The sequence below is a fragment of the Uranotaenia lowii genome, chromosome 3 (assembly GCF_029784155.1).
Source record: "Uranotaenia lowii strain MFRU-FL chromosome 3, ASM2978415v1, whole genome shotgun sequence".
Classification (NCBI taxonomy): Eukaryota; Metazoa; Arthropoda; class Insecta; order Diptera; family Culicidae; genus Uranotaenia; species Uranotaenia lowii.
Window position 1 is genome coordinate 310,954,602 of NC_073693.1, and position 24,894 is coordinate 310,979,495.

The 24,894-nt window shown below is 36.5% G+C and overlaps 1 protein-coding gene across 6 annotated transcripts; it reads right to left on the bottom strand.

Annotated features, from left to right (window-relative positions):
- Positions 1 to 4,745: 4,745 nt before the first annotated feature.
- On the bottom strand, positions 4,746 to 24,302 carry LOC129751912 (transcription factor Sp4-like). Of its 6 annotated transcripts, none has more exons than XM_055747682.1 (9): positions 23,860 to 24,302; positions 21,460 to 21,791; positions 21,048 to 21,323; positions 20,378 to 20,966; positions 19,761 to 20,135; positions 18,284 to 19,600; positions 11,153 to 11,361; positions 10,443 to 10,892; positions 4,746 to 7,074 (listed from the first exon to the last, which is right to left on the bottom strand). In XM_055747682.1, exons 2-9 carry the CDS (start codon positions 21,550 to 21,552, stop codon positions 6,955 to 6,957), a joined length of 3,429 nt encoding a protein of 1,142 aa, XP_055603657.1. In that variant the 5' UTR covers positions 21,553 to 21,791; positions 23,860 to 24,302; the 3' UTR covers positions 4,746 to 6,954. The 6 variants fall into 6 exon arrangements, with proteins under 6 accessions (XP_055603657.1, XP_055603658.1, XP_055603656.1 ...); XM_055747683.1 differs by lacking the exon at positions 23,860 to 24,302 and adding an exon at positions 23,524 to 23,671 and having other exon boundaries at positions 10,443 to 10,862; XM_055747681.1 differs by lacking the exon at positions 23,860 to 24,302 and adding an exon at positions 23,524 to 23,671.
- Positions 24,303 to 24,894: the final 592 nt, after the last annotated feature.

The following is a 24,894-nucleotide window of genomic DNA, read 5'->3' on the forward strand; positions in this document are numbered from 1 at the left end:
ATCACTATTAAAACTATATATTTAGTAAAATTTTCACAGATCCGAAAAAAAGCACGTGCGATGTCATTTAGACAACGCCTACTCCACATTTTGTAACTAAATAGTTATGCTTCAAAAATGAAATTTTGGAAAAATAATAAAAGTATATACTTATAGTTAGATTCAAATATACTGAACTGCATAACATTAATTTTTAATCTCTTTTTTACATATTGAAGTTGAATAAATTTGCTATTGAACATCTGAAACATTTTTGCGTATATGGTCAACAGTAATGTTGTTCTTAGTGAATTTATGATAGAAAGAATAATAAAAATGCAAGGCGGAATCGGGAAGAAAGAGTTAGGTTTTTCTCATGCTTTATTTAACATATTTCGAAAATTCTTATCAAACAAATGAAGCCAAATGTGGCATGTGACGTTTTTTAGATACTTAAACCACAGACAAACTTAAACTATTTTGTGGTATAGTTCGTGAGCCCCTCTGGCAAAGGAAGGGAGGGTGGGAAATGTATAAATTCAATAATCAAAGAACTTATGAAGCTTATAAAAACAGATTAAAATTATCAGATCTTGACACAAATTTATAGAGCAAGATTCAGAAAATTAGTTCAAGTCATGTTTGTGTTGCAATTCGAAACTCCAGCTGCAGCTCTCATTTTATAGCGGTTGCTTTTGAATTATGTTGTGATTTGATTTTAATAATGCCATCAAAACAATAAAAAAAATTAATAGTTTAATAATAATAATTTAATATTTATTTTTGAAAGGTGTAGCAAAGCATACCGGCTCAGCTAGATCCAGATCTATGAATATAAAAGTTCAGAAGGATGCAAATACGGCAACCTAAAGACAGCCTTTAGCGCTGTATTCTGCACGGCCTGTAACTCCCTTAGGCGGCTTTACCCCATAGTTACACCAGGTATTCCAACCTCCAGTGAAAAAGCGGAAAATATAAATTTTTCAGCCAGTGAGTAGGAATGAACGCAGAAATGTTCCATATGGCACTAAAGACGAGTGTTCGATTGAGTTGCTCTAAATAGGCTGCCCAGCTTTAAATAAGATATCGTTCAAAAGTATTCCTAGATATTTGAACTTGTTCACTCATTTAATTACAGTGTCGGCTACACGGATTATTGAAGCGATTACCGGAATACAACAGCTGTTACTAAGTTTTCAACAAGTTTAACGAGAGAAGATTACAGTTAAATTATTGCTAACCAATAGTGCAGGGGTGTCAAGTAGCATAGCAAAGTAAAAACAGCAACGCGGGGTAATACCACAATAGATCAACTAAATGGTCGCAGTGGACTCTCTCCTCAACAGCAAAAAAAAGTATTACTGAAGGATTTCTAAATCATTTCCAATTCATTCCACTATCTCGAGGGGATTGGTTTTGCTGTACGATATTAATGTGTCGTCGGCAAAGAGCCAGACTTTGCCGTGCAGGTTCAACAGGAGAAGATCGTTGGTGAATACTGAGAACATCAGCGGGCCCAAGTTGCTTCCCTGTGGTACTCCCTTTGAAATGAATACTACTTCTACTACTTTAGCCTCCTTTTAAGGAAACAAATTGTTGGCGAGCTGTTAAGCCGTCGACTGTTGCCTAGAGGATAGCGTTTAAGTCTCCTAAGCCAGAAGTCATGAGAACGAGTCTCGGTCACGGCATACATAGTACTCTTTCTGTGGGTGGTGTTAGCATAAGTAAGCAAGATGCTAGCCAATATGTCCTTGAAAGATGTACGCTTAAGTTTTAAGTAGAATTTAGATCTCTTCAAAGAAACATGAAGTTTAACGGAGATGCTATATGTGTGTGTTCGTTTTTTTTAAGTAGCTTTCGATTAGTCGATTAGTCGAAAGGGTTGTCCACGTAATCCATACCATTCCATACCATTTCTGTAACTGCAAGGCATGATCAAAGGCGTCAAACGCTTTCCTCAGGTCCAAAAACAAAACACCAGCATATCTACGGTTATCCCGATCATCGTACACGTCTTCCAAAAGTTCGGAAATTGCGGTTAGAGTGCTGCATCCCTTTCGGCAACCCATGAGGTCGTATCTTGTTAAATATTCATGTGTTCGAGTGACAAGTAGTTTTTCAATGACTTTGTTCAAGACAGAGAGCGTTGAGATTGGACGGTAGTTTTATACATTTGATGTACAGTATTGTTCCGATTTTATCAGCTCCCGGTTTTGTCTACCCCCGAATTTGTCTATCCCCGATTTTGTCAGCATTTTATCCCGATTTTGTCAGCCTTTAAATTTGGTTGAAATTTTCTGCTTTTAAACTAGAATTCCTAGTCATTTAACACTGTATGTTTTTTGGGGGTTGTCCTGACCCACGTAGAGGACCACTCATTAACCACTTGGAATTTTCAGGGTTGGTATTTTAAGGGTTGGGGGTGATTGAAGGTTCATAAGAGTTTTCATTGACGACGAATGGAAGGAGGTTGAAACTTGTATGTATAATAGGGTGTCCCAAAATTGCATAGTTTCTGGGAATCTGAGGGCTCACCAAATGGTAGATAAAAAGAACTGGAGAACAAACTTTTGTATGGGGCCGACTAAAAGAAAACATGTTTAGAGGTTCCGCAAGAGCGATCTTTGAAAAAAGTCCATTTTTTAAATATTTGATTTTAAATAAATTCTGGATCCAAAAATTTTTACAAAATTCATATATTTTATAGTTTTTTAATTTTGTTTGGATTAAATACTACACGTCAAAAATGAAAAATGAACCAAATTGGTATCAAAATTGAAAATAAGAAGCTATTCTTAAGAAAAAAAATTTTTTGGCCCTTAAATTTTGTATTCAACTGACCAAAATGTGTACCTGGCGTGAAATATTTTTGATACTAATGCCATCAAAAGATGCGAATTTTTGTGAACTTAAACTTTGCTGAACAAAGCATGTTAATTGTATCATGGTGTGAAGAGCTATTCATGGTTTAATACTTAAAAAAATCACAATTTAGGATATTTTTAATTTATCCAATTCGTCTTGATAAATACCTACTTTAAAATCAAAACACTTGCAAAAAAAGACTTGGATGGATTACAAGAACCATCAGAAGGCTATATGCCAAATTTAAGCTAAATCTGACAACGGAAAAGGGTTGCACTGAATCTCAAGTGTGAAAGGGATTCTAAGACATTGTTTTCTGAAGAAGCATAAAATCTGGTTCTTCATCGAATATATTTTTCTTTACCAATCGATTGCTTAGTTATGTTGGTTTTATTAAAATTTCAATTAAGACTAACATTTTACCTGAAGACTGCAACTCGATTGGATTTAAAGCAAAAAAGTTATGGCTGTTCAAGGTTGTATTTTGGTGGCAAATTGTAGTTAAACACACAATGAATACATTTTACTCATTGCGTTTTACAGGACAATTTGAGACCAAAATACAATATTTTAACAGTCATAACTTTTTTGTTTCAAGTCCAATCGAGTTGCAGTCTTCAGTGAAATGTTAGTCCTTATTGAAATTTTTATAAAACCAACATAACTAAGCAATCGATTGGTAAAGAAAAAAAATTGATGGAAAACCAGTTTAATGCTTTTTCAGAACACAATGTCTCAGTATTCCTTTCACACTTGAGATTCAGTGCAACCCTTTTCCGTTGTTAGATTTAGCTAAAATTTGGCATATAGCCTTCTGATTTTTCTTGTAATTCATCCAAGTCTTTTTTTGCAAGTGTTTTGATTTCAAAGTAGGTATTTATTAAGACGAATTGGATAAATTAAATAAGAAATATCCTAAATTGTGTTTTTTATAAGGATTAAACCATGAATAGCTCTTCACACGATGATACAATTAACATGCTTTGTTCAGCAAAGCTTAAGTGCACAAAAATCCGCATCTTTTGATGGCATTAGTATCACAAATATTTCACGTCAGGTACACATTTTGGTCAGTTGAATACAAAATTTTTGGACCAAAAAAAAATTTTTTTTTTTAAAATAGCTTGCTTATTTCAATTTGGTTCATTTTTTCATTTTTGACGTGTAGTATTTAATCCAAACAAAATTTTAAAAAAATAGAAAATATATAAATTTAGTAAAAATTTCTGGATCCAGAATTTATTTGAAATCAAATATTTAAAAAATCGAAATTTTTTCAAAGATTGCCCTTGCGGAACCTCTAAACATGATTTTTTTAATCGGCCTCATACAAAAGTTTGTTTTCCACATCCTTATCTACCATTTGGAGTGTGGGCCCCCAGATTCCCAGACACTATGCAATTTTGGGACACCCTAATGTATACCCTTCTTTTTAAGAAGGGTAAAAAATAAAGAAAAGGGGTCAATGTTACCCCTTATCACGGTATTGACATAAAATATCGAAATAACAAGTAAACGGATAATTATCAAATCAAAATTGAAATTATTTTCAAGAAATTTTTTTCCCGATTTTGTCAGGTACCCTGTTTTGTCAGCCCTAAATTCAAAAGGGGCTGACAAAATCGGAACAATACTGTATCACATGACTTGAAGTTAAGAGTTACGCGGGCTAGTTTCAATGCATCAGAAAAGATACCAGTTTTGATAGTTTCGTTGAAGACGTCTGTCAGGATGTAGGAAAACGCCAGGTGGTGGGCTTTCAATCGTTGATGTTGTTCGATACTTGGATCTGTTTTACTTCTTCGACAAACTTGAGAACGTTGAAGTTTCCATCTGTTTTCTAGAATCAATCGCAATCGGGAAAAGGTCATCAAACAATCTTTTGTTAAAACAAAACTCGGTTTTGAAAAATATTAAAATTTTATTATTGTTTTAAATGGATTCGCCAGACTACCGTCTGCCAGACTGCCTACAAATGATTTCGATTAGTTTTTCTTTCGCTTCACAGATGTTATAATATCGATATATATATTTTTCACGGATTACGGTTTACTTTTCTGCAGAAATGTACACTGAAACGAAGTAGAGTTAAAACGACGGAGACGACATGACGTGAAAATATATAACTAAAACGTGGGCCAAAGATGCCGAAATCAGTTAAATAGCCAAACCTAGAAACTAGACTTTTACATTGCTAGACTTCAAATTATTAATAAGGTACTGATTGGTTTTTTCCTGTATGTAATTTTGCTGTTATCTGTTAAGGATTTTTTTTTTCTTTTTCAATAATCAATTTTGATTCGTCCCATTTGTGAAGGTGTAAAAACGTTCACCGTTGTTTACTGCATTACTCAAATATCAACAATTTATGTAATTATTTCACTAAATAAATTAGAAATTTATATATATCTGCGATTTCTTAAAAGTTTACACTAGACTCAATGTGGGGATTTGAAACAAAATTCTGAAATAGGTAGGTATAATTGCCCTAATCAAAACATGGAAGTTTATGTAGAGAAAAAAACGATCATTACTAATTAAGCGAGTTGAGTTGTTTTGTTTAACGTTTGTTTAGGGGTTTATATTATATCAATATATGTGTAATTTTGTTTTTAACTTTTCTCGTATATAAATACAGACATCGAGTTGTTGACTTAAAAAATGGTTGTTACACTACTGAAATTTTATTCGATTCGATTCAGTTTAAAATTTCTTACAACAAATGGTTGGAGCGATCGGAGCTTGCTCGTTTACTGGTTTATTTGTTCGATTTCCGTTTGTTTTCACTACTTTTCTACACGCTCTGACGAAGTTTATTTTATTCTTTTTTTACACTGACTTGGGACACATTCATTTAATGCTGGGACAACCCAACTTGCGGATGTTTTTCTATCGTTTTTTTTTTATTCAATTTCATCGTGAATGGGATTTTTTTTTAAATACTTAAGGAATCAGTTCTTGTCCGATTGACATCAATTCCAACATGTTGGAAATATTAACAAACAAAGTTTCAAAAAATAACATCTTGAAAACAATTAAAAAAAGATACGGATCCTATTATTTAAATTATCTACCTGAAGTTAGGTTTTTGACTTCATGATTTCCAATGTGATTAAATTTTCACATTAAAAATAATGAGTTCAGAGTGAAGAACTTAACTTTTTAATTTGCAATTTGGATAAGAAAAATAGAAAAATTATATGGTGTGTTCGAAAGTAGAGTTTTTAAAGCCGCAAAAACAAGTTTTTTTCTTCAAATTTTGCATCGAAAATAAGTCGTTTTCATTTCTTCAAAAGTTTTTTCAAGTGTTTTGTTTGTAAAATTTATCTTCAATTGGTTTATTTTTTAATTTTTGTTCGAAAGGATAGTTTTAGAAAGTTGTTCAGTTTATGAGTATTCAAATAAAATTCTGTTCCACTCTTTTTTCATCAACACTTTAAATGTAAGGAGATCTAGTCTGAAGATTTTATGCGACTAAAAATTACTGGATTTTTTTGGCCTCAGCCAAAAAACTGTCTCCAGAAAAAAGTGTGAAACAAAATTTCAAAATAACGTTTGAAAGAGGACATTTTCCATTATTTTGGAACCAATAATATTGATTTACTGTAACAACTTTTTTCGAATAAGATAAAATGTGTATTTACACATTAAGTTCTAATTTGAATATCGAACATTTTTAAATATCATTTTATTTATAAAAAATCATGTTGACAGATTTTCGAGGCCCAAGAACGATTTTGTTTCTTCATTTTGTTACTTAAAAGTACTCGCAAGCAAAACTGTTCTAAAATACCTGTTCTGTTACTCCAACTCATTATGTTCGGGTTCGTTTACTTCTCTCAACTTAGAAACAATTTTTGAATAGAATGGAATATTGTCCTTTTTTAAAATTGAAATACGGAACCTTCGTTCCGTACCACTTTTTCTCTATGTTTGATGGAATCTGAAATCATTCGAACCTATTTCTAAACGGTTAACTCATAGTTCCAAAATTTAAAAATAAAACTATCCCTTCGATTGGAAACCTCCTTCCATTTACCATCGCTGGTGCTGATGCTGCAAGATGCTGTCGAACGTCGTAAACTGATGAACGGACAGCGGTTCCAAGTGCTAGTTGGACTCGATCGATTGATCCGGATCGTCGCCCGAATTCCCCAGGGTGATCATCATCTTCTCGTCGGAGCTATCGTTGCTGTCCGACGATGCCGAGTGGGCCGAATTTGCTACTTCCTGTTGATGAATTTGTGGAAAAAAAATTGGAAAAATTATGTTAGTTGTGATTTTTAAATAAAGGGAAATGCATTCTACATTTTGGAATTAAAACTAAATGTTATCTACGAGGAAAATTTTCTAAAGCCAAACTTGCCAAAGCACTACGGGCAAAACAAAAAATTACAATTTTGGAAATTTTGACTTAATTACACACGTACATATTGATCCGAAAATTGATTGATCCAAACGAAATTCATTAATAAAGAAAGAATCAAAAAATTTCAAAACTACACGTTTGATCTTAAAATTTTGGATTCAATTTTCAGAGAAAAACATTCAATTTCAAATTTTAGATCACTGACACGGATTTGACATTTCAGATTGCGATTTAAACTTTAGATTGAATTTTCACTTCATATTATACGATTTTTATCTCAGATTTCAGCTTCAATATGCATTTGAAATATGAATTATGAATTTTAGAATCATTTTTCAGATCCGGATTTCATATTCCGACTTCAGATTCAAATTTTAGATTCGAATTTCAGAATTCAGATTCAGATATTATAGATCCAGATTTCAGATTCAGATCACAGATTCAGATTTCAGATTCAGATTTCAGATTCAGATTTCAGATTCAGATTTCAGATTCAGATTTCAGATTCAGATTTCAGATTCAGATTTCAGATTCAGATTTCAGATTCAGATTTCAGATTCAGATTTCAGATTCAGATTTCAGATTCAGATTTCAGATTCAGATTTCAGATTCAGATTTCAGATTCAGATTTCAGATTCAGATTTCAGATTCAGATTTCAGATTCACATTTCAGATTTCAGATTTCAGATTCAGATTATAGATTCAGATTATAGATTCAGATTTCAGATTCAGATTTCAGATTCAGATTTCAGATTCAGATTTCAGATTCAGATTTCAGATTCAGATTTCAGATTCAGATTTCAGATTCAGATTTCAGATTCAGATTTCAGATTCAGATTTCAGATTCAGATTTCAGATTCAGATTTCAGATTCAGATTTCAGATTCAGATTTCAGATTCAGATTTCAGATTCAGATTTCAGATTCAGATTTCAGATTCAGATTTCAGATTCAGATTTCAGATTCAGATTTCAGATTCAGATTTCAGATTTCAGATTCAGATTTCAGATTCAGATTTCAGATTTCAGATTTCAGATTTCAGATTTCAGATTCAGATTTCAGATTCAGATTCAGATTTCAGATTCAGATTTCAGATTCAGATTTCAGATTCAGATTTCAGATTCCAGATTCAGATTTCAGATTCAGATTCAGATTTCAGATTCAGATTTCAGATTCAGATTTCAGATTCAGATTTCAGATTCAGATTTCAGATTCAGATTTCAGATTCAGATTTCAGATTCAGATTTCAGATTCAGATTTCAGATTCAGATTTCAGATTCAGATTTCAGATTCAGATTTCAGATTCAGATTTCAGATTCAGATTTCAGATTCAGATTTCAGATTCAGATTTCAGATTCAGATTTCAGATTCAGATTTCAGATTCAGATTTCAGATTCAGATTTCAGATTCAGATTTCAGATTCAGATTTCAGATTCAGATTTCAGATTCAGATTTCAGATTCAGATTTCAGATTCAGATTTCAGATTCAGATTTCAGATTCAGATTTCAGATTTAGATTTCAGATTTAGATTTCAGATTTAGATTTCAGATTCAGATTTCAGATTCAGATTTCAGATTCAGATTTCAGATTCAGATTTCAGATTCAGATTTCAGATTCAGATTTCAGATTCAGATTTCAGATTCAGATTTCAGATTCAGATTTCAGATTCAGATTTCAGATTCAGATTTCAGATTCAGATTTCAGATTCAGATTTCAGATTCAGATTTCAGATTCAGATTTCAGATTCAGATTTCAGATTCAGATTTCAGATTCAGATTTCAGATTCAGATTTCAGATTCAGATTTCAGATTCAGATTTCAGATTCAGATTTCAGATTCAGATTTCAGATTCAGATTTCAGATTCAGATTTCAGATTCAGATTTCAGATTCAGATTTCAGATTCAGATTTCAGATTCACATTTCAGATTTCAGATTTCAGATTCAGATTATAGATTCAGATTATAGATTCAGATTTCAGATTCAGATTTCAGATTCAGATTTCAGATTCAGATTTCAGATTCAGATTTCAGATTCAGATTTCAGATTCAGATTTCAGATTCAGATTTCAGATTCAGATTTCAGATTCAGATTTCAGATTCAGATTTCAGATTCAGATTTCAGATTCAGATTTCAGATTCAGATTTCAGATTCAGATTTCAGATTCAGATTTCAGATTCAGATTTCAGATTCAGATTTCAGATTCAGATTTCAGATTCAGATTTCAGATTCAGATTTCAGATTCAGATTTCAGATTCAGATTTCAGATTCAGATTTCAGATTCAGATTTCAGATTCAGATTTCAGATTCAGATTTCAGATTCAGATTTCAGATTCAGATTTCAGATTCAGATTTCAGATTCAGATTTCAGATTCAGATTTCAGATTCAGATTTCAGATTCAGATTTCAGATTCAGATTTCAGATTCAGATTTCAGATTCAGATTTCAGATTCAGATTTCAGATTCAGATTTCAGATTCAGATTTCAGATTCAGATTTCAGATTCAGATTTCAGATTCAGATTTCAGATTCAGATTTCAGATTCAGATTTCAGATTCAGATTTCAGATTCAGATTTCAGATTCAGATTTCAGATTCAGATTTCAGATTCAGATTTCAGATTCAGATTTCAGATTCAGATTTCAGATTCAGATTTCAGATTCAGATTTCAGATTCAGATTTCAGATTCGGATTTTAGATTCAGATTTCAGATTCGGATTCCAGATTTTAAATTCTGATCTCTGATTCAGATTTCAAATTACGATTAGATTCTTATTCCATATTTCAGATTACGATTCATACTTCAGATTCAGATTTCATTTAGGTATTTAGAAGTAAAAATCCGAAAAAATACAAATTTCGAAATCACATTTTTGCTTAACATTGGGCATACACATTCAGGAATGAAACTCAAAATCAAAGCGAGATGCCAAATTTTCACATTCGGTCACAAAATAAGTTGTACTTCTTAAATCAAGCTGGAGAGATTTTTTATCCTAGAATCCAAGAAGGATGAGGGACGTCCTGATGTCAAAACAAATTTAAAAAACCTAGAATTCAAAAATCTGATCTTAACACATGCTGAAACATATCTAAGCTGTATCTAAAATGGCAAAAACTTTAAGACACTTATTCGAAAAGAAGGCAGAAATTCCTAGTTTTTTTTTTTTTTTTTGATATTATCGAGATTTTATGCCAATCTTTTCGAAAAATAAAACTAATTCTAGATAACAACCTGAGCATTGTTCAGCTGCTTGATGCTGTAGAGTGGAGGTGGAAGAGGTGGGGCATTTTGTTGTTGCTGCTGCTGTTGTTGAGCTTGCTGTTGCTGAACTTGCTCCTGCTGCTGCTGCTGTTGCATGCCCATCAGGGCAGGAGACGCTATCCAGACAATCCCAGTGCCACCGGCTCCATTGCTAACTGCCATCGGTTGAACCGTCGTCGGCCCTCCCGGATGAGCACCGGCGGCCGTTATCATCATTCCCATAGGCACCTGGCCGGAAGGACCAATCGGATTGGGCGGTTCCTGTTTCACCTTGGCGGGCATTGCCGCAGGAATCTCGCCCGGTTCCTCCTCGTCTTCTTCGTCATCCGCACGCAGCTCATAATCGTCATCCATATCTTCCTCGCCATCGTCGCTGAAACCACCGCCGCCCTTCAATTGATCGCAATACTGCAGGTCGTTCTATTGTTTTTTTTTTTCAACAAACACATTTACACACAAACACAGGAAACAATGGATACGGAACGTGCAGAAATGAAACAAAGAAAAGAGAGAAAATAACTAAAATATTCTACCAGAGGTTACTAGAAAAAAAATCGAAAAGAATCAAAGACGAAAGGAAGGTTTCGCCCATTGCCAAACACAGCATGCGGATGAACGAACAATAGAACAGTAGAATGATAGACAACGAGCAAGTTCGAACAAACGAAACTTCAACCTACCTCGAGGATGTAGCGAACGTGGTCCTTCTTCAGTTTGTTGTGGGTGCGGATGTGCTTCGAGAGATGATCGCTGCGCATGAACTTCTTGTTGCACTCCGGACACTGAAATCGCTTCTCGCCGGTGTGCGTCCTTCGGTGCCGCTGCAGCTCGTCCGATCGGGTGAACCGCTTGCCGCAGTACATCCAGGAGCACACGAAGGGTCGTTCACCTGCAGATGTGCGTTGTGTTACGTTCGTTTCGAGGTCGGGTCAGATCGGATTGGGTCGGATTGCATGGGACGAGAAAGTTAGGAGAGATCTTTGAATTCATTAAATGAGATTGAGTCGATGCGATCGTTTTTTTTGGCAAGATGGAAAATTTTGATTGTTAAATCAAGTTACAAAATTATATGGCAGTAGCTTACGGTCGTTATTACTTATTGTTGCGAATTTCATCGCAATGAATATTATTCGTGAAAATGTCATTACACATTTGGTGCAAGTGTTGAGGAATGCTTAACGACTGTGATTGTTGCTTGGTGATATCATTTAAATGTTAAATACTAGAATTGTACCTACCGAATAGTGGTATTTGGCGAATGGCTGAATACCGAATATTGACCTCAACTATTCTGTGAAAGGATTATTCCTACATCCTAAGGGATGAAAATCCCAGAAAAAAACGATTATTCAGCCGAATATTCGGTTGAAAATTCTGTTAAGTTTTTAAGAAAAAATGATCACAATTATTTCAAATTTCTTCTATTTCTCCCATTTAAATGCCCCTCATGTTTTAGAGCTCATTATGTTCAACCAGATGTTTAATGCATAAGATCTTTTTAAAGAATGGTTCTGTCGTCTATCCAAGATTTCAAGAGTTCAGAACAGGTAACAAGCAATTTGAAATTGCTTATTTGATATCTAGTTAGATGAAGGTCAAATTTGAACAAAACCTTCAAAATAGAAGGTCGAAAGAACGATGACACTTAACCTTGAGGATATAATATACTATTCGCGCGTGCAATTTTGGGCGATTTTTTGAAAAAAATAAAATGAAAAAATAAAGCTTGCTTATTTTAGAATTGGAACAAACTTTTGTTCTATTGTGGCGCTCCTGGGGAAGTTCTTGGCACCCGCGTATCGGGAATTTTGTCAGCTTCACGTAGGGGAGAAGCGGGCTATATGCGCCTATTAAGCAGAATACTGATTTAATCAAATACTTCATCAAATATGTGTACAAAAACTATATACACATGAGCAGACATCTGATTTCTATACATTGATTGGAGTAATTTTAGTGTTGAAACCCCCTTCCGTTTTTGAGAAATCGGTTTTCCTAAAACTGTTGTCAAAATTGCCGAACCTTAAATCGTGCGGGCTGAATGCGCATATTAATGTTTTGAGCAAACTTTCTGTTTTTTGGAAATATTCCCATATAATTTAATTGGAAATGCTAGAAACTAATAACTTGCATAGGGTAAATGATCTTGAGCGGAACTAGTCAAAATCTGATCTTGAGCGGAACCATTTACTTTTCCTAAGATCTAGGCAATGATTGTTTATGAATGTTACCAAACTGTTGAAAAAAACACTTTTTCAAGATCTTTTCATACAAGCATTGACATTTTTGCTAAAATTTATTAACTGAAATAATGTTATTAGACGATTCAAAAACATACTGTTGCAATTTTCATCAATCTACGCTGATTTTTAACGTCAATTTATGTCACACTTGACCGTTGTAATCTGGTTCTCAATAAATATAATGGTAGAAAAACTCATAAAAAAGCATTATATGGGTTTTGGTAACAAGTTTTCCATCAAAATATCAATTAATGGCGTAGTTTTTAAAAGTAAAATATGATCTTGAGTGGAACCATCTTTGATCTTGAGCGGAACTACTAGCTTCCGAAATAAACCGCTAGGTGCGCTGCTTTATGCCTTTGTATATTTCTATTACATCAGCTTTAGGGAAAAAAAAAATGTAAAATTAAGTACGAATAGAACTAAAACTAGTTAATTGGTGTCACTGCGTACCAAACAAGGCACACAAAAATTTTAATTTTTTGGGGTACAAGAAATGTGTTTTTGATTCTTTCTTTCAGAGGGACGACGGGGAGAAGGAGGAAGGCTTTCACACATATTTTTTGGCATAATTCGAAAACTCATAAAGCCAATAAAGTCAAGTCATTATTTAAGAATAAGAATCAATCTTCATTGCCATTACTATTCGTACATTGAGAAGTAGCTTTCTTTTAAAGAGGTTGTTTTAGATGTTCACATTCCAATTGAAAACGATATACTATCTAATAAACCAAAAATTCAAATTGTTTTTTACACACATTTCTTCAGTTTTACAAAGTGTAGCAAAGCACACCGGGTTAGCAATTTTATAATACTCCACGATTCAAATGCACTATGGGACAGCCCCATACAATGAGGCGGCAAAAAGTATATTTTTGCTATTTATGAACTTTTTTGAAAATGAAATGAGTTGTTCACATTCGAAACCCAATATAAACTATTTTCGGCTTTGGTTTTACATGTATGCTTAGAAAGGACAATAAAACTGGAACTTTAACTCGTAAAAATGCATTGTGTAGTTTTTAAACAATAATTGTTTAACTAAACTTATTTCGGAAAGGCGTGCATATTTTTAAGCTCTGTGTTCACAAAAAATATTTGAGAGATTAAAGCAAAACCACTCAGGGTATTTTTGTTCAATATTATTCAGTTTTGTATGAAGAATTAAAGAGTACACGCAAAAAAATGCAGTATAAAAATTTAATAATTTTTGGGAAATAATAGTTTTTAAAAAATCTCTATTATTTCTACAGATATCAAAATTCTATCGTAACTTTTGGTCACAATCAATCACAATCATCTTCCTGCACGTTATGAACAATGTTTGCTTAATGATGTTTAACATAAAACATACTATTTTTTCCAAAATGGTTAAAAATTACCCATTTTTTGTTTTCATTATAACTTTAAAGGATGCAAATATATGCAACTTTTTTTTTCTTGCATTCGAATTATTAGACCTTTAGCTATGTTTAATAGTCAAAAAAAAGTTTTGGGAAACGTAAGGCTTTTTTCTTAGAGACCAAAATGTGTAAACCTTTTGAGTAAATCATAAAATTACTCATTTTTTACAATTTTTTGTTAACCGTGTAAAAATGATAAATATTTCGAAAAGAAGCTTAAAAAATAAGCTTTCTAACGATATATTGGAAGTTGGTGTAGCATTTCATTTAAAGGAGAAAAATTGATTTGAATATTATTGGATCTAAAGTATATTTTTCAAAATTTTCTAAGTCTGATGTCTGTGAAACGATAAGTGCTTATGATAATGATCTGAAAAATTGAGAAATGGTGGCCTGGTATTGAAAACCTATCCGATTCCCTTGTGTTTGGCTTTACACTTGAGCTCGAACTGGAAATCAGTTTGAGAAATAATTGTTTTATCAATTGAGCTGATTGATTAATGTTTCCATAAATTTTTAATATAAATAAATATTATCGTGATTCATAAGAAACTTGAATTTATTATAAACTTTATTCTATAAATGAGTTGCTTAGGGCAAGGTTGCCGAAATCACAGAAAAATTTGTTATTTCACAGAATTTTGAGGAAATTTTTATCACAGCATCTGTGTCACAGAACACGATATTTCGAAATATTTACAGATTTCACAAAATTTTAGAATTTCGAATGGATTTCCACAATTATAATTCTTTTGGTCGATATAAAATTTAGGTTTCTTACTTTGAATTAGAAAAGTATGAATAGATTTTCAACGTAATCTGATTTTTCTTAGCTAAAAAATAAATATCACCCAATTTATCATGAATTTCCAATAAAATTAAAGTAATTGAGAGAATAAAAAATAAAAATAAACATATTTTTTTCTCAAAAACATTGATTTAAAGCAATGTAGAGTTTTTTTTTGCAAAATCTGTAATTTAAGGCATCTTCTTTTGTATTACTGACTTTGCCGTTAACTTCGAAAGTTGTTCAAGGCAATATGACCCTAAACACGCACATTCAAAAAATCAATCAAATATACTAACGAATTTAATTTTTGAGTTAAAAAAAAATTGAATTTAGAGAATCGATTCTTTCAGAATAGGATACACTGAATCAAAGTGAAAATTGTACTTTTTTAAAGCAAGAAATAAATTTAACGGGTATTTTGAGAACAACTTTGAAACGCTTAGTTTCTTTTTTACGTAAAACATTAATTTATGAACTTTAAAATCTTCAAAGATTAAATTTTATTGAAGTTTCCACAGTTACACAAGTATTAGGAATAAGAGCTATTAAAGATATTGACAGAAGAAAATGGTTCCGCTCAAGATCATATTTTAGTTCCGCTCAAGATCAGTGTAGTTCTGCTCAAGATCAGAATTCTTACTTCAGTAAAACAGTTCTAGAGTTATAAGGATTTACACTAAAATATTCTTAAAATCATCATTAGAAAGAAGAAACCAAGATCTATCCGCTGAACTGAACTTCCGAGTTGCGTCGAATTGGGCCAATTAGTTCCGCTCAAGATCATTTACCCTACGATAAAGCTGAAATTTTATTTAAAAAAAAACTATTTCTTTTATTATTTTATAAAACTAAACCAAAGTTAGGGTTGCAGTATTATGGAGGCAATTCATTCATAAGAAAAATTATATCAAATCTGTTTTGAGATCTCCCATTCTTTCTGAAGGTGTTAATTAGAGATTAAATTTGAAGTTTTAATGATACAAATCATATATTTGTTCTATTTAACCTGTTATTTTAGGATAGCGGTATTTTACAAACATGATGGGGGCAAACAAAAAAACTCTCTTATTCAACTTTCCAATCATTATGAAACCACCATAAAAGCCTAAATTTGTTTAACTTGTAAGGTTCATTTTAATAAGTAACAAATACCACCCAACTTTTTGTTTTGAGCTTCTTAACGTGTGATTTTCAAAAAAGTCAAAATATTACATCAAAAGGTATCAAAACCTTGTATGAATTTTTAAAAAAATTTAAGTTGGTGCATTCATAAAATTTTGTCTTGCCTTATGTTCAAAGCGTATTACCCTCAAAATGCATTGATAAGATATGTTGTCTTGACAACGCATTTAACCCGATAGGCCCATTTAGGAAACCTTTCCCCTATGTATTTTTGACATTCCGGAAATCGACTGTACTTTATAAACAATCAACATGAAAGCCGAAAGAAGGGAAAAAATTGTGCAATTATTTGGACAATCCATTGGGGTCTGCATCTAGGCTAGCTAAACAGCCGAAATTGCCCAGAAATACCGTATGGCGTGTTATCAAACAGTATAAGGACATCATTGACGACGATTCGAAAGGCTCAAGCCAATCGTCGCAGTTTCGACCGGCAACTGCGTGGTAAGATTTTGAAAACGTTTTAGAGGAATTCCAAATGCAGCCCATAGTACCGTGAGGAGAATTCGACTCCGGGAAGGAATCAAATCGTATCGGGTCGGGATAGCAAACAGCCAAATCGGATCATAAAACAGAATAGTGTGGCCAAAATCCTTGCTCGGAAACTATACGATGCTGACCAAGTCCGACGGGTGTCGCCTGATGGACGATGAAACCTATGTGAAGGCTGACTTTGGACAGTTCCTAGGTCAAAAATTTTACTTCGCAGCGGCTCGGGGGGTTGTTCCGGCCGATTTTAAATTGTTTTTTGCCGACATATTTGCAAGGTTGCCGAGAAAAAATCTGTGTTTTTGTCAAAAATAAATCTGACTTTCTGTGATTTTACCCAAAAATTTTGTGATGGAAATAGCATTAATTTCTTTAAAAAATCATGAAAAATTGATTTTTTACATTTTTTTTGAGAAAGAACAATAAACATTACCAATTTTATCATGTTTTTTTCCGAAACAAAGTTTTAAATTTTAAATTCAAAATTTATGTTGACATGGCCGTTGCTTTTTCTCATTTAATGGATGAGATCTTGACTGGATCGATTGACTGTAGACCAAACCGAGGATTGCCGTGGAATCCTTCAACCATGGAGCAGCTGAACGACCTTGACCTGGCAGACGATATTGTTTTGCTCGCCCAAACACAACAAGACATGCAGAGTAAGCTCGACGACCTCACCGAGGCTCCAAGGCAGCAGGTCTCAAAATCAATGTCGGAAAGACCAAGTCGATGGAAATCAACACAAAAAATCGTTCCAATTTCGTAGTAGCTGGACAACAGGTTGAGAAAGTGGAGTGCTTCCAGTATCTTGGTAGCCAGATGGTGGTACCAAGAAGGACATCGAAACCCGGATCAGAAAAGCCCGATTTGCGATTTACGTTTGCGAGTCTCCGAAACATCTGGCGCTCACGCCAGATCTCTCTACGAACTAAGATCCGAATCTTCTACTCAAATGTCAAATCCGTATTGCTGTACCGGATCGGATCGCCAGCAGTGGAGATCTTTTATCTCAGCCCTATGCGTCGGTCAATCGACGCTGGACCCTTAGGGTAGGTAGGAAAGAATCGTAATTTAAGACGTTAATTAAGAAATCTGTGAATTATGTGAATATTTCCAAAACTCTGTGTTCTGTGACACAGAATCTGTGATGAAAATTTGATCAAAGTTCTGATAAATTACAGATTTTTCTGTGATTTCGGCAACTTGGGAAATTTGCACGTAAATTTATGATTTGGCATGGCATTTGTAGCTGTGGCAAAAAAAACGAAGGTTTTCGTTACAAATAAGACAATGATGTCGGAACTTCACCAAAAAAAGTGTCTCCAAAAATGAATTTTGCCGTTTATTCGATCCCACGACCATCCCGTAATATTTTGGCGAACTGTCATTACAGCAAAGTCGTTCAAGAATGGTATGCAGAGAAAGGGTTCCAGTTTGTTCCAAAAAACCTTAACCCACCCAACTGCCCCCAATTCCGCCTATTGAGAAATATTGGGCAATCATGAAGAGGCATTTTCCTAGAACGGTCAATGATCGGGGAAAGGCTAATATGGAATCGAGCAGCAATGTCCCAGGTAGTATTTTGAAGAGGAAATGTCACTTAATTAACATTCATCGCAATGAAATCCACAACACTGTTCTAAATTTCTGATATTTCGTGATGTTATAAACAAAAGAAAACCCTTAAAAAAATTCACCCACCTGTGTGCCACCGGAGATGCGCCCTCAGATGGGACGTCTTGCCGTAGACCTTGTTGCAGCCGCTCACGTGACAGATATGTTGCTTCTTGCTGTTCGGAGGTCCCTCGCCCTTGGTTTCACAGTTGGGACAGGTACAGGCGACCCGCCGAACGCGAGGCTTCTGAGGTTCACCTGCACCGACCTCCGAATTACGATCGCCACCGGCCGATCGGGGAGCTCCGTGACCACCGCCCCCGCCTCCTCCTCCGTCCCCCGATAGGCTTATGTTTACGTTGACCGAGGTTTGTGTGGTCGTCGGCGAATGAAGGATTTCTCCTTTGATCTGATGGATCGCTGGGCCCACATTTACGAGCGCCGGACTCGGTTGGATGGGTAAGGAACTACTCCCGGCTGGGGAAGGTTGTATGTGCGTGGGCATGCTGGTACCGGTGCCACTGCCACCTGTGACTCCGTTACCAGCACCAGAGCCGGTTCCTGCGACCGACACTACCGGTTGAATTGGCATAACTTCCTGCTTGATGAACCAACCCTTACCGGGGTCGCTTGGATCCGGCTTTATATTTGATAATTGATGCGCCGCTGCCTGCTGAAGGGACATAGTTTGCCCTGTTTGATTGACCGGGTTCAACTGAGGCTGCGACGCCGCTGTTTGCGGTTGAACCGGTTGCATGAAATTTGAAGGGATCACTTGAACGTTGCCGATGCCCGGAATGTTCTGTACCGGGATCGCCTGGAGGCCGGGTATGTTCGGCACCTGGATGATGTTGGTTGCATTCTGTCGAAGCTGTGGCAGCGTGTTGGAAGGTATCACCGTGATCTGCTGCCCCACCTGCGGTCCAGCTATCGTAATGGGTTGCGGCTGGGCCTGTGTTTGAGACTGCGATTGCTGACCGTTATCTTGCGTTGTAGCAACACCCGGTTGTACGGATCCTCCGTGCAAGGATGTCACTAGCGGATTGGACGCATTGACAGCTGCCGAGGCGGCTGTTTGGGTCAGGTTGGGTTGCTGCTGGAGAATGATGTTCTGAGGAGCCGCGGCTGCCTGCAGTCCGGCTAGCGGGTTAATCGACGTGAGCTGAACTTGCTGAATCTGCCCCGAAGGAGTGATGATGTTTGCCACCTGAGGAATCTGCGGGATCACCTGCATCTGCGGTTGAACGAAGGCAGAACCGATAGCTTGGATTGGCACGTGGACGGTTTGATAAACTGTTTGCCCGTTGCCGGTCGATATCGGAACCTGTACCGGAACGGTCTGTTGCATCGGGAATTGAACAACCTGAGGTATCGCAGCTGCCGGTCGGACTTGCACATTTTGACCTGGTTAGGTATGGGGGAAAACTTTTGTTACCAATTTTATCTGACAAATCCACGCGACCGTCACCAAGTTAACATAAAAAAACATGCATAATCCAACATAACAAAAGAAAACGAAAGCATGGTGAATGTAATTTGATAAATGATGGTTGTCCGCAATTACCTCCTTCCAGTTTAATGGTTGTGATATTGTTAGGCAAAATGTTTTGCGTTGTTAATGCCGAGGCCGGTACCTGGATATTGGTTCCAGGAATGGTTATCGTTGCCTGTGGTTGAACTTGCTGAATCTGCTGGGCAGTCGTGGCTACAGCTTGGTGTTGCTGTTGAGCTTGATGTTGTTGCTGCTGCTGTTGCTGTTGCGTTTGCTGTTGGGCCTGTGCTTGCTGTTGACCGGTAGCAGCAGCCACAACTGCAGCTTGTTGCTGCTGTTGCTGCTGCTGTTGTTGTTGCTGTTGAGCTAGAACATTAGCTGCGGTGTTTGCCGTACCCAAGGGGATTGTTATATTAGTTCCCGGGATAGTAAGCGTAGCCTGACCAGCTGCATGAAAGTATACAGAGAATTCGTATCTCGATTGTGGACTTACAAATAACAGGTTTTAAGGATTAAAAGTGCGGTGTGTGCAAGGTTTATCTGATTTAATGTACATATACAGTAAAGATGAACATGCTCTTCGAACATACAGAAAGCTAGTGGGGGTGCAATTAACAACGAAACAGAGCTCTTAACAAACATGAACCACACCTTTGAATGGATTCGTTTACAAACAATGAATTACTCACCATTCGGTAGCTGAACAGCCTGAGTCATATTCTGGAGAAAGTTAGGAACTACACCATTCGGGGCTCGGATCAATTGGCCGGAAGGTGTTAGGAAAGCTTGTTGACCATTGATCTGCACCGCCTGGGCACCGGCCAGTGGATTACCCTGTATTCCACCCGGTACAAACAGGGTGTCCTGCCCATCTACGTTAACCGTCTGCACTGGTTGAATCATTTGAAAAAGTCCGTTGGGATTCTGAATGATTTGTCCTCCCGGTAGTACCTGCTGTGGTATCCCTTGGAGGTTCAGTATCTGCGGCTGCTGCACTTGAGGAGATGTAACGAATGTTTTAACTGGGGTTCCAACTGGTGTGGTTGTTGCCGAGGATACTGCGACCTGAACGGGCGTTCCATCGGCAGTTGTGATGGTATTCAGCTGATGCTGGGGTAGGAAATTCTGTAGCTGCTGAAGTGTGATGACTTGTGGTTGGTGATTTGCTTGCTGCTGAGCTTGCGACAGCTGAGCAAGCTGTTGAACCTGTTGCTGCAGCTGTGCTTGTTGCGTTGCTGCTTGTTGTTGTTGTTGCTGCTGCTGCTGCTGTTGCTGCACCTTTGATTAGAAAAACACAATCATTAGCGTTTCAATTTACCAAAACAACTGAACATTTATGAACATTTCATACAAACTCACCGCTTGTGCCATGTTTTGCTGAGATTGGTTCTGCGCGTGTTGTTGCTGCAGCTGCTGCTGATGTTGTTGTTGCTGTGTTTGCTGCTGTTGTTGATGTTGTTGCTGCTGTTGCTGTTGCTGCTGCTGTTGTTGCTGCTGCTGTTGCTGCAGTTGCTGCTGCTGAAGTTGCTGCTGTTGAAGCTGCTGTTGTTGCTGTATTTGTTGCTGCTGTACAGCTTGCTGTGCAGCGGTTTGCGGCTGCGATGCAGCCATGATAGCTGCATTGAGTTCATTGCCCTTTAAAAATAACAATTCGTGAATTTCAGGTTATCTAATAACGTGTTAAGATCATTTAACCATATCACAAAAAAATACAAAGAAATAAAAAAATAAAGTTCCGTAAAAATGGCACAACATATATTTTTCAACGGACCTGCAATCCTTGAGCCTGGAGTTGGGCCACTACCGAGGCACTGACGACACGAATCTCTTGGCCGGGCGCTAAATTGCCCTGCGAGGAGTCCATTTATGTGTGGGTGGAGCTTAAAGTACGGTTATGGTACTCCACTGGGTTTCATTTACGCGCGCTTTTTTATTTCGTTTTTTCCGAAAACTTTAACTTTAAAGTTAACTTCTACTATACTAGGAGTGCGAAAGGGAGGTTTCGTTGTCTTCCAACAGTCTTGTGATTTAGATTTATCTCTATTTGAATAGGGTCTCGGTTTTGCGACGCCGGGTCGCAACAACGTGTGACCGAAGTGTTCACTGTAAATGACCAAAATAATTTCGGTAAGTTTAGCCGATAAGTGATAAACAAAAAAAATAAAAACAAAAAATTGAATTCCGCTTTTAAAAATGTTAGTCGAAACATAAATAATAAGGTTTGCTTCTATTTCTATAAGAATAAAACTGTTAGTAAAAGATGAGTAGAATTTTCATTGATCACTGATATTGATTTTTGGTATTGTTTATTTAATAAAAATTGAATTAATAATTCAATGTTGGCTTTACAACACTTCGTTATATGTATTAAGTACTTCCTGAAAAGACCTATTGAGACTGAGGATAGGATAGGAATAGTATTAGGAAATATCGTTTTTGCGTTCGATTTTTAAACAATAATATCATCTTCATCTTAAAAAAAATGGCGATTCGAGTGCTGGTTCGAACCCACTTAAAGCATATAAGTAACTTAGAGAGTGTAGAAGCTACTAAATTTCTATGCATAAATCAAAACAATCGATTTTGAATAAAAATTTCTTCCTAGGACAGCACGGACATCTTTGCCGACCCGCTATCTTAACATTGTTCAAAAATTTCCTTGTGATGATTTTAAAAGAATGCTCACCAAAGCGGATTTTTTTTTTATTGTTTCAAAAATATTTTAACACCACGGGTACAAAGTTTTACTTCATGAATATGCAATATGAGATATCAACTGTGTCCGAATTAACTGACACAACTATAAATAGAACATGTTGCACACTGCACATCTAACCGGGCCATAAACCGGTGACTGTCAGCAAAACAACAACATGCCCACACCAACACACAATCTCCCTAATTAGCTCAAAACAAAAACTATAAATTGCTTTGCATTTGCACAACATTCTCTCTCCCCTCGATTGAAGCACGAAACGCACGTGGTCTAGCGGCCAATTTTCCAGACCCACCCCTTAAATTCTACTACTGTGGTCTGTGTCCCTTCGCCAGCCAGTGAAAAAGCTTATTAATCCCCTCCGCGCGTCCCATTGGAGTGAGCGAGACATCACTTTGGTAACCAAGAAGCGAAAGTGCGTATTCCATGCGTCCCTAGCAAATACAGCGTGCCTGTGCCATTCTCATTATCACATCATATCGGAGAAGAAACCGACGCCGCTCTATGTAGCGTCCGTCAGCCAGTGTCAACGAACTGCCGGATCAAAACAAACCGAACATTGCCGAAGTGGAACTAGCATTCGGGTGCGTTTGTAATTGTGTGGGCTGTCTCAGCCGAAAGGGACAGCCTACGATGAGTTCAGAAAGGGAGGGCAGACACTTTTGGTGAGAGATTTGAGAGAGCGATGTTCGAAGCAGCTGCAGGAACACCCTGTGCAGAGTCGTTACGTTTAGGGGATTTTGTAGGCGGAGACAGGTATTGTATTCGTACATTAATGGCAGAAAATCACTTTGAGCGAGTCATGTTCAAGCTTTCTCGGCGGAAGGTCATCTAGCTAGTTTTGATTGAAAGGCGGCTTATTTATGAAATGCAATTCTGCAAACTTGCATCGAATGCTCGAATCGTTTCAAATCAACGCTTGTCAGAGGGAAATTAGTTTCAGTTTTCTTGAAATTTTGGTTTTGTGGATCATTTCAAATTTTTTCCTCGCCACAACATGAATCCAATATGGCGGTCGCCAACTTGACGTGGAAGCAATTTTCAACATCGAATAACACTTCGAAAACACGCGTAACTGGCAATCTTTTATTAAAATAACACTTCAAACATGCAATTCACCATTTGAAGGCCGACTTTGAAGTCGCCTGTAGCACCGGACGGGCTTATTTGGTGCCCAATTTCGCAAACGTCGCGCGGTTCGTGCACTTTCAAATTAGAGCGAGACACTGACACATTGACTCTGCTGGCATTGGCAGTACGAGTGAATGGAAACACCCCGAAAGCCCCCGCCCAGAGGAGGGCAAATACGAAACACCCACCACAAAAAAGTAGCACCGTGAGCCGAGTTTTACACTCACTGCACTTTTCAAATTGAGCTTAACAAAATCGACGTCGCCTACTAGACATAATGACCTGAGATTCGATGAGCAGAAACTGTTTCAGAACCGGACTTACCATCGTTGGAACCGGATCATCGGCCGGTTCCTTTTTTATAGTCGCTTCCATTCAAGGATGCCCGGAGATATGATTTGCGTCTGCCGGAGTTACATTTTCACCGAAAAATGTTCCCTACGCTTGGTCGTCTCCTGAGAACACTTCGATTCAAGTCCGATATCTTTGTACGCCTGTACACAACAACTGCACAAACCACTTTGTCCCATGTATGTGTGGCTAGTCAAAAATTTTACGAGACCTTCAAATCCATTTCACTTATTCTGGGACAGTCTTCAACACGTTTTCAAGGCCTTAGTATCGCAATTCTTATTTTTAAACCACTCCACACTATGTTAAACTTAATTTTTACACATAAAACCGACGTTTCGAATCTAAATAATTTAGTTATTTAGGAAATAATACTCCGACAAGCCGAAGGCTTCTTTTTTCGTAGCAAACCATGAGAAACTGAAACTCTCATTCTGAGAGTGGTGTGTGGCCTGCTTTAATGCAGACAAGCTCGCTCTTTCGAACGATGCTCGCTCATCATCGCTGCCACAGGGAGAGCACAAAACTGAGAAAGCTCCGCCTCACGCACACATAATTGAGATTAGGGTGTTTCAATTTGCTCTGTTCATTTAAATTTTCAACTCAACAAAAATTTGACAAAGTTGTTATTCAAAACAAATATTAGAGTTAAAATTTCAAAACCTTTGAACTACGACAGGTAATATTATTATTAATGCTGAAGCATCCTAATCGTTCAAAAGTGGGTCATTCCGTGTGAATCTAACGGGGCGAGCGACAGTCTGCCTAAACTAATGGGAGCGAATGGGATAGAAAACAAAAACAAGAACCAACTTTTCGAGGGCTGCATAAAGTAGGTAGAGCCGCTGCTCGCAAAAATTAAAAGAGTTATCGGAAGAGAGGGAGAAAAAGAGCTAAAAGTTTTTTGAACGACGGACGGTTCTAAAATTATTAAATTTGGAGGCAGGGAAATGCTATTTTTCGTAACGTTCCAGTTTTGACTGAGGACCATAAGCAAAAAGTTGAAGA

What these genes read in the sequence shown, in the direction of transcription:
- LOC129751912 (XM_055747682.1), bottom strand. Translation starts at nt 21,552, where the DNA reads ATGGACTCCTCGCAGGGCAATTTAGCGCCCGGCCAAGAGATTCGTGTC. An exon ending in TCCAGGCTCAAGGATTGCAG is followed by an intron (nt 21,324 to 21,459) that starts GTCCGTTGAAAA and finishes TTATTTTTAAAG; the next exon opens with GGCAATGAACTCAATGCAGC. An exon ending in ACGTTCGCTACATCCTCGAG is followed by an intron (nt 10,893 to 11,152) that starts GTAGGTTGAAGT and finishes AAAAAACAATAG; the next exon opens with AACGACCTGCAGTATTGCGA.